Source organism: Herpailurus yagouaroundi, unplaced genomic scaffold, assembly GCF_014898765.1.
Source record: "Herpailurus yagouaroundi ecotype Mexico unplaced genomic scaffold, PumYag 162, whole genome shotgun sequence".
Lineage (NCBI taxonomy): Eukaryota > Metazoa > Chordata > Mammalia > Carnivora > Felidae > Herpailurus > Herpailurus yagouaroundi.
In genome coordinates this window covers 61651731-61661978 of record NW_024412403.1, presented here as the reverse complement: position 1 = coordinate 61661978, position 10248 = coordinate 61651731, and the positions used below count along the sequence as shown (strand labels likewise).

General features: G+C 41.4%; 1 protein-coding gene across 27 annotated transcripts in view; it reads left to right on the top strand.

The window, feature by feature from the left end:
* ZBTB20 (zinc finger and BTB domain containing 20) overlaps positions 1 to 10248 on the top strand; it is a 774657-nt gene that overhangs the window by 722826 nt on the left and 41583 nt on the right. For 26 of the 27 annotated variants that reach the window (XM_040484983.1, XM_040485001.1, XM_040484982.1 and 23 more), the window contains 2 exons: positions 1530 to 1693; positions 2066 to 2253. In XM_040484983.1, coding sequence (XP_040340917.1) covers positions 1683 to 1693; positions 2066 to 2253 — 199 coding nt within the window. In that variant the 5' untranslated portion in view covers positions 1530 to 1682. The remainder of the gene's footprint in view (positions 1 to 1529; positions 1694 to 2065; positions 2254 to 10248) is intronic. The other variant, XM_040485010.1, reaches the window with a different exon arrangement.

The following is a 10248-nucleotide window of genomic DNA, read 5'->3' as shown; positions in this document are numbered from 1 at the left end:
AAGAAAAGAAAAGAAAAGAAAAGAAAAGAAAAGAAAAGAAAAGAAAAACTTGAAAGTCCTGTATGGCCAACATGTAGGACATGTGAGCTAAACTAGAGCATGTATAGAACTCATTTGGGGTGTCAGGCTAACCTGGTTATCTCAGAGGGGTCAAGGTGGATGGAGAGACAATAAAAATTAACAGCAGTGTAAATAAAAGTGTTACGATGATAGCGGTGGAAATGGAAAGGAAACGTGGATGCGAAAAATATGAAGGAAGCAGTATTCTCAGGTATTGATGAATTGGCTTTAAGGCAGAGGAAGGTGTTTTTAACCTAAGGTTTCTAACCTGATGACAAACCTGGTGACCGACAACACTGATGGAAATGGGACCTTAGAGGAGGCACTAGCTTTCGATGATTAAAAAAAGGTGAGACTTTGATCTTGGATATTTTCTTAAACTGAACCCCAGAAAGTAGTCCTTGGATGTGCATGTAGACACTCAAGTCTTGGGGATTGATTCCATAGTCACCCATCCAAGAAACAGTTGGTAAAGCATTGCAATTTGTTGCTTCTCTTATTGGCTTCCTCCATACTGAAAAATATGTCTGAAAACTTCCCCTGTCTTTTCATCTTTACCATGCCATCTCTGCCTCCTGCCCTCTGAAAAAGCAGATTTGATTTCACAACCTGTTGGACGAGAAACACAGCATGCTAATCATAACACCATATTCTGCGAGGGCAGATTTTAACTACCCGGTACAACAAATTTCGATACAAAATATTCTGTATGACAAGTCCATTGCCAGGCTTATAGAAACAAGAAAGACATGGAAGCAAAGCTACTTACAACAAATTCTGTTGCACACATAATCTTGAACCGAAAAATTAAATCAAATAATTTCTCTGGTCACCAATCAAATAATGATAGAAAAAAGGCACGGAGCCATGGAAATTGGAGGGCATGTTCAGGGTATGACTAATAATCCAGAGTGCCTAGGGCCTAGGGCACCTGCAGTATAAGCTAAGTATTTCTGTGTTTATATCAGTTTCATCATCCTGGGGAGAGGACACCAGAGCCAACCACACTACCTGAGGTCTTTTACTTCCTTTTCCTGACCCCAAATCGCAATTAGCAACAATCACTTTCTAATTCCCTTCACCCATCTCTTCTTCGCGCCCCAAATTCACAGTTGCACTCCCACACTCCACGGTCATGATGTACCAAATCAACAAACAAAGGGAATGTTAAGCTTTGGATGAGCAAAGAGTTGGAAGAGAGGATCTCCATGTGACACATTACCGCTTTACCTGCTAGCAGCTAAGCTCATCTTTTCACTTTTCATTTGCTACTTTAACAAAAACCTCCATCACTACCCTTTCATCTCTACAGCCTGCAAATTTAGATTGTGATTTGAAATTATGTGTTCATCTGAAGTAAACCTAATAACAGCAAGAAAGTTGAATGTTCCTTAATGTATTCCGTGAATAGAAACTTGAAGCTGGAAGGAACATTTAAGGCCTTCTAATCCAAGCCCTTTATTTTACAGATGAGGAAACTGAAGCCCAGAGAGGTGAAGTGAGGTGCCCAAGGCCACACAGCAAGTTAGAGGCACAGCTAGTACCATAGCTCAAGTCTCCTGACTCCCAGTCCAGTGCTCCTCCCATTACTCCACGGGTCCTGTCTCTAAGCTTCCTGACAAATGCTAGAACGGTAAACCTCCACTAGTATTTTTCCAGACCATGTTAAAACTCTTAAGGGGGAAAAAAGGATGCTTTCTTGGATAATGTCAGCCATACGTAGCTCAATCTGTCTAAAGTTCTGGGACAGGGTCTTTTTATGCAGCCAACAGAGTCCAAATGTGGTGCTGTTTGCTTGGCCCATATGCTTTCATGTGTTCCCAGTTAGGCCATTACTGGAGGGAAAAAAACAAGAATCAGCTTGTTTTAAAACAAGGGACATACTGGACTCCCTCCCATCCCCCCTCAGAAAAAAAAAAAATCAAGTTATCTTTAACAGATTCTAAAAATGCCTTTTCCCAAATATGCAGTCAGTTCCTTCAAAGGGCCCTTTGTTTATTTTCAGGAAGAAACCCAAGACAGCTGAAAACCAGAAGGCATCTGAGGAGAATGAGATTACTCAGCCGGGTGGATCCAACGCCAAGCCGGGCCTTCCCTGCCTGAACTTTGAAGCTGTTTTGTCTCCAGACCCAGCCCTCATCCACTCAACACATTCACTGACAAACTCTCACGCTCACACCGGGTCATCTGATTGTGAGTACACCAGTAAGGTGATGGTGTCTTCGCGGCGCTTGGAGCATGCTTCTCCCCTGGGTTCTGGCTTTTTTGTTTTTGCGTTCAGAACAAGCTGTTTCCTTCTGGTCTTCTAGAGTAGTCGAAAGTAACCTGCCTCCATTTTGATTCAGCCAACATCTATATTTTCAAAGCTACAGTGTATTTTAAAACCAGGTGTCCAGCCATTTGGACTCAAAAGGCTGATTAATTACATGAACCACATTTTCTTTCATAGCATCCACTCAAAAAAAAAAAAAGGAAGAAGAAGAAGTTGTGTTACTGTTTTCTAATTATTCTTTTGTCCCCGCGATCTGAATAATGGCACTTCCACCATGACTAAATTGAACCACCAAATATGGACCTCAAAAAGCCAGTTAGACACAGGAAACATCCATTTTGAAATTACATAATACAAGTCAGCTTTGCATTAGTTATTGGAGTCTCATTTGGCTTGGCTGAATTTCCGTCTTTCCAGTTTTTAATTTATTTTGAAGTGGTTAAAGGATAGCATAAATTTACAGAAGAAAAGAGAATGGCTTCCAAGAATTCAGAATCCACCCAGACTTCACGTAGCCAATAAGCATTCAGGTTAAAAATATTTTTTAATTAAAAAAACTGCCTACGGGCTAAATTTGGAAATGGGCAGCTTAATGAGATCGTCGCTATTGAAATCACTCCATTGCTGTTTATTTTTGCTGTCTTCCCACTAATCTGAGAGTCACTTCTTCAAATTCTATTTTAAGAAAGTTGATAAATCACGTTTAGGAGCTTTTCTCTTTCTGAAGTGTAACCCAGTACTTCAAAGAGAAAGGAACATGTGTGTTGACAATGGAAAGGAATGGAATAACTTTGGGGACCAGGCTGAAGGAATATTCCTTTCGGTCTTGAGATACCCAACAAGTATTCTGAACTGATCTCCATAAAGGATGTCTAGTAACAGGCAGAGAGCTGGTGTGCTCTTTTTTAGAAGGAGGAAGATAAGACCAAGAAAGTTTCATTTTCAAAAAAGGACTCCAGTTATGCCATTCACAAACATAAACACTATTAATTAGGAAATGAGAGTCTAAGTCTCCTATTGTTATTTTCCTGACTCCACAAAGTGGGCGCGAAGCGGACGAGTCTGGGAGATCCCACTCCTTACTCGTTTCATCGTAAGAGCGTCTAGGTATAGGGACAAAATGCAGGGATCGAGTTTGGGGTGAAAGGAGCTTGTTCCACTCGTGGCTGGGCTGAGACCCTTCTGTCACTAGAAAATGAAACGAGAAAGAATGAGATCCAAATCTCTACAGCCCGTGTGGCTTGTACAAAGTTGCTGCCTCTATAGAGAAATCTGGGGGTCAGAAGCAAGGACTGTGTTCTGTGGACCATTGTAATAGTGACATCCTTGGCCCTTCTTGCCTGGCAGTCTCCAGCCTAATAGTAATTACAGGAAGAGTTGGAAAATAGCGTGGCACAGTGCCCATAGACATGTGCACACTGTCCCTACCTACCAGGAAGGTAGCCTGTTCCTGTGGAGAAGGGCCTGGAGCTCCTGCACGCAGACCTTCATCGCCTGGCTTTCTGCCACACCTTATGGGGAAGATTGCATAGAACCGCCTTAGCCCAGACATCCCCTGTTACAGCAAAATGAACGTTTTGCTGAATAGAGAAGGCACGGGGCTTCAGTTATTGTACTTTACCGTAAGCATCCCCTGGCCAGGCCTTGGCACCAGCGTGGATTATGTACAAGACACTGTACGAGCCTCCTGCTGCCACACAGCTCCTCGGTGACCCTGCGGGAGCCAGTAGATCTGAGCTCACAGCGAGGTGTCTGAATGCAGTTGGAAGGAGAACAAATAGGGAGGAGAAACCTAATCTCCAGCTGCTTAGAAAGTCATTCTGATTTTGCCATTAAGATGTGTAAGTCTTCTCTTCTCTAACCTGTTGTTTCAATCGATTATACTTTTCTACAAATATATTTGGATTGTAGTGTGTCCTGATTTGAGCCTACCCTTAGAAGAAAATTGTTTTTAGGAAAGATTCACAGAAATCTGTCCATTTGGAGATTGCTTGAGAGAAGACAGGAAAGAGGTTTATTTTAAGCTGTTAAATTTTTTGGATGCTCTTCTTGCATTCAAGAAGATTTTATTTTATTTTATTTTATTTTTTTACTTTCAAATGTCATTCTTACCACAGATTAATTTAAAAGCCTAATTTCTTTAAGGTAAAATATTCAGCTCCTATTTAGAACTAACAGATTTGGGGCATTTAAAAATAGTGCCCTGGACTTGTTAGTCTCTTTAACTTCAGAAACATTCCACCAGTGTGTGGTGTTCCAAGCTTTCACAAGTGCCTGAATTTTTATAGCACCTTTTTATTTGTTATGTGTTTAGCAGAAGTATTCTTAGCCATGCCTTAATGCCCATTTCCCGTCAGTCATTCTAATTCTTCCCAATTTATGGATGAGAAAACTGAGAAAATTGGCACGTCTATAGATGAATGACTTACTCAGTCGTTAACTCATTTGGATACTGAGGGATGTTTATGGATTTGCTCTTACTGTGGGCAGCCTGAATTCTCTGTTCCAAGCCTATAAATGGCATTCTTGAAAATGTGCAACTACTCATATCGGTGACCGAGTTCTAAAACACAGGGGATCAGCATTCCCACAGAAGAAGGGTCCTCTCAGCATATGAACCATAAGGGTGGGTCAGACGTAGTGTTGCTGCATCTGAAGGACACAGGCCAGTGTTTTAGACATGTCTGACCCATGAAATTCTCAGTTGTCTATTTAACCTGCCGAGACACTTCAAATTTTGCAAAAGATCCCTGTAATATCCAAAACAAGAAGGAACATGGTGGAGAGAGGTTTTCCTTTGTGAGATGATGAGGTTATTATTGCTACTGGAATGTGTGTTACTTTGCAGTGCACCCACTGACAATGGCCTCTTAGCAGGATTCCCCCATGCCTTCCTAGCCTGTCACCCCCTCACCATTTCTAAAAATCCAATGGTAAATGGACTCAGATGATGATAATAATAACAGAAGGCGTTAAGAGGAGTTTTGGAATGCAAAGGGTAGAAAAGCCCGAGGTATTTGACAGAACTGGCTGAGCTCAGGCTGTCTCTTCAAATGCGTAAACAGGCCTAAACCAAGTTGGGGGGGGGGGGCAGACGACACTCTCCCTGTCTTGACAACTATCAAGCTGTAGTGCGTCACAGTCCTATACATGTGACAGACTCCACCAGAACGTTTACTTGCGTGCTGCCTCCAGTTTGCTTTCCCCCAAACAAGGCTTCCAATGAAGAGACAAGTGATTCTATCCCCCACTCCTTTGGCAATCCTCCCTACTTTTGGCTGTAGATCCACCTATTCTGATGTCTTTGTTTTGTTGGAAGCTGACATCCCTGGTTACTTACCTTCTAGTGTTTTGCACCGGCCTCATCAGGCTGTCTCATTTCTTGTGTCCTTGCCAAGATGCACTTATGCATTAACAGTTTTTATTTATTTTTAATTTAACCTTTACACATTACCAAACTGTTGTGTGGGTGGGTTTAACTTTAGCTCTGTAGGTAGCATGACTCTGCTGGGGCTGAGCACCGTGGAGGAGCCTGCCCGGCCCCTCCTTTCCCTCTCTGGCCTTCTACCTTCATTGGTCTTCCCCCTCCCAATCTTCCGCTCCCCCCCCACCTCCCCCCCCCACCGCCACCACTCCCCATCCAAGTCCCCAAGATTAAAATTTTTAGTACACTTGGTTCAGTTTGAACTTTTAAGCAATTTTTAGGGAACAAAACAAAGAGGATTTTTTATGGCAAACTCCATTAATGCCACATTAAGGCTGACATTTTAATTACCCCAAAGTCAGGAAATGCAAAGTTCAGGTTCCCACAGCAACAGCAACTGTCCCCTTGAGTGCAGGCAGCACAGCAGACTCTTTGATTCCCTGATTACACAACACCAGGCGCGGGAACATTGTTTCTTATCCACGTACGTGGAACGGAACATGGTTTTTACCCTTTGTTTTTCTTCTGTAACTACAGTTGAGGCTATGGGTCTTTAGCTTCTCTCCCCAAACCATCTATATGTATTATCCTGGAACGGAAGGCTGTTATGGCCCTACATGTGCACACGGACAGAATTAAAGTTGCTGTGGGAACATTAACTCTGATTTCCGGACTTCCGTGCCAGTCACATTTAAACCATAATGTTGTAATTTTTGGCATGTAATAAATGTGCATTTCATGTACACAGACAGAAAGAAGCATAAAATGTATTTTAAAGAGCAATTAATTACTAACTTTGTGATTAAAAAACATTTGGTGCATGTTCCTTCCCATTTAGCATCAGCTGCTGGTCTTAGCCAGGCCTAATAGATGACATACTGTGTCTCATCCTGGATCTCAGATGTACTTACTGTATGTTCCTGTTCTTCTAGATAATTAATTCCCTTAGTAAAGCTGTAGGGGGAAAACAAAATGGAAGGAATATGCAAGCATGTAAATAGGGTAAAGGATATTTTGAAGGAAATGATTCATTTCTGCAAATAAACCTCTTAGTCCCTGATAGAGAGCCAGAAATCTGCTAAGTGGGTGTAGACAAAGGTTTCTGGCCACCTTAGAGCATCTGGTCCAGGGCTATAAGAACAACTTGGAAGCAGATTGCCCCCCTGAATCCCGGGCATGCCCAATGGGAGAGTGATTTTACTCTGTAATAACTTTTCAGGCTTAAGGATTAAAAAGTCATTTTACTCTGGATCAACTTTTCAGCTTCTGCTCAAACTAGAAAAGTTGTAGGGAACCAGCTAAAGTATGGGCTTTGCTGATGAGCCCGGTTGAGAGAGTAGTATTTTCTCTTCCTATTTGAATCCGGTTGACCCATTTGCATTGGGGAAGGAAGTGTTTCAAAATAAATGTTTGAACAAGTTTGTGAGTGAGAGGGATCAGTAGCAATACCCTAAGGTACAGTGTTTAAAATCACAAACGCTTGGGCGTTTATTCAAGACTGGGTGAGATAGCATTCTACTAAGAGGATGTGCTGCTGAAACTCTCCAGTAACGCTTTAAGGGGAGCATGCTCATGAAGAATTTGAACCTCTGTCCTTGCTATCAATTCGTTCTCTCTCCTGCCATGCATTCCTTTTTGTTCAGTTTGTTTGCGTATGGTATTTAACCTTTAGGAAAGATACTTCAGTTTTACAAGGCTCTGATTTGCTTTTACTTGGGCTGTCTGTATGTGTGAATGTCTGTCTGTATGAGTGAAAACTGCTCAAGCAAGTTTGAAGGTCTCCTTGGCAAATTTGTTTGTGTGTTCAGAAAGTTTCCAATCAGAAAGCTGATGCAATGTAAAACCTTCCAAAATCTTCCTGAGGCACCTGTTCACATGAAAAGATTGGATTTCTGCTGGAGGTGCTCCGAAGGCAGTGTTTATAACTGAAGATCTCTGTTTGGAGTGCCAAAAAATGAAAAACATTTTGGCCCCCAAAAAAACCTCCCTAACTGTTCAAAATGTATAATCAAACAAAAGCTTCATTTGGATTCAAATGCATGTATCTCAGCAGATGTGTCTAAACTAACTGGAATCCCACAGGAGCAGCTGAACTGGATTTTGGTATGTCTTGATAACTGAGAGAGTTATTCTTAGGCTTTGGAAGGACAAAAATGGTCCATCTGTGAAGAACCGTAATAGAGACATGGCAAAAAACAGCATCCTCTGAAAGAGTTTATTTATGGAATTTAGGACAAGTTGGACAATCCTGAAAACATTTTGGGGTCACACTAATTTGCAGAAGAAACATAATCAAAATTGGAGGGAATGAGTATCCACAGATAGCTATTATCCTATGGCTTTGCTATCAATTTTCTACTGGAGACCGTATCAGTTAAACAGTAAATAGAGCCATCTTTGTACAACTATGTGTTCTCATTGTCCCCCAAGTGCCCCGCATTCCTCTTTATTCTACCTCCTATACCATAAAGAGTTACATATTTACCTTTTCAGAGCTAACAGTTTAAATTGTCTTTCTGCTATATCATTAGCCAAGTAAACCTCTTACCTATTAAATGTGGATTCATTTCTTTATAGATAGTCACTCCCTTTATAAATGGTCACCTTTCTGCCTCTGAGCTAATTGATACATAATCTCTTTGGAATTATTTTTATTACCTTTGATAGCCTCTTATTTAGAGATGTTGGTGCTTAGTCCAGCACTTGCCCATGAGAAGCCCAGTTAGTTGTGGTTTTCGTTTGTTTTTTTTGTTGTTGTTTGTTTGTTTGTTTGTTTGTGTTTTTTTTGCTCTAATTCCTAGAGTCTCTACTTAGTATATCTGGGGACACATTTATTTTTAAAAGTCTTTTTCTTGAAGTTTCATGTCACAGTTACCTCTTTTTATAAAATGGTCCCTCTTTTTCAATTTGTTCCCTCCCTACAACACAAATTTAACTGGCTGTCTTCCATGGTCACTTAATGCAATAATTTCTGGTAGTCCTCTCCCTCACTCATTCATGCATTCCTTCATTTAGTCATCCATCAAATGCTACTGAACCCTGCTTCTATGCCAAGTCCTCAGTGAGGACAAAGGGTCAAGACAGCAACAGGACACTATCCCCTCAGTGTTCCCAAACACCCTGCTAAAACTGTAAACCTGTAAGGGGGAGGAAGAAGGGTGTACAAATGCAGTATTAAGGTATTCTGAAGGTGTCTGGGTGTTTCAGTCGGTTGGGCGTCCAACTCTTGATTTCAGCTCAGGTCATGATCTCACAGTTGTGGGATCAAGCCCATGTCTGACTCCATGTTGAGCATGGAGCCAGCTTAAGATTCTCTTCCTCTCTCTCTCTCTCTCTCTCTCTCTCTCTGCCGCTTTACCACTCACGCTTTCTCTCTCATACAAAATAAATAAATGAATAAATAAATAAATAAATAAATAATTTTTAAAGATAAAAACAAAATAAAATGAAGTAAACCATTCCTGACGAGGGAGCCTGAAGCAGTGGGAAGGTGACATTAGGCCTGGATCATGAAAGAGCAGGTGTGTGTAAGGCAAAAGAGGGTGGGAATGGCATTCCAGACAGAAGGAACAGAAGGGAAGCCCCAGGGACAGACAGAGCACGGTGTTTTCAGTAAACAGAGTAGTTCAGTTATGATACTAAAACCTTCTTAGGCTTTACTTCATTTTAATATAAACCTAATAGGACAGTTTATATGTGGGTAACATTGCCTGTCATTAAAATTCAGCTGGGCTGAATTGTATATCCCTTCTAGAGACATTTCCTCCCCAAATAAAAAGTAAAGCAAGATGCCCACTTGTTTTCTAATGGGCAAAGATGCCCTCTTTTCATACGATCGGTAGATGTAGGAAAGTATTACGAGGGACCTGGTAATACTTTTCTGATGAGTAGATTCCAAAATAACTTTCCTTATTGAGAAAGATTCATTCTTGGAGCCACAGAGTCACCTATTAGTGTCACGCTGGAACTCTGTCACTAACTCACGGTCTCCCCAGATTCTAGCAGTCTGTCCTCTTATGAAGTCCTCCCCGGTCCCCTGGCAAATCCTGGCCCATTGCCTCAAGTTACCCCATGCCCTATTGTTCTCCCAAGTAGTGCATAAAGGTGCCTATGATTGCCCACGTAGAATTGGTAAGACTGCCTGCTGGTTTTCAGGACTGTATTCTTCATCTTGCTATCTCCCATCTTTAATTCGTATCTGCAGGCTGCTAGTGGCAGTTTCATATGTGCTTCCTCCACTAGTGGCAAATTTCATTATATAAAATTAGTGTTCCTCCATATCTGTCAGAGATTCTCACATCCTGACTTAAAAAAAACAAAAATTTGCCTCAGAGACGGGTCATTTAGGATCAATTGAGACCATGTACGAAGATTCTAGAAATTGCTTGCTTTAAGAAATTTCAAGTCAAACCCTTCCACCAATCACCTCACATCCAACTACCATAGTCAACCCAACCCCCCTTGTTAACTTATCAGCTAAATCAGCGCTTTT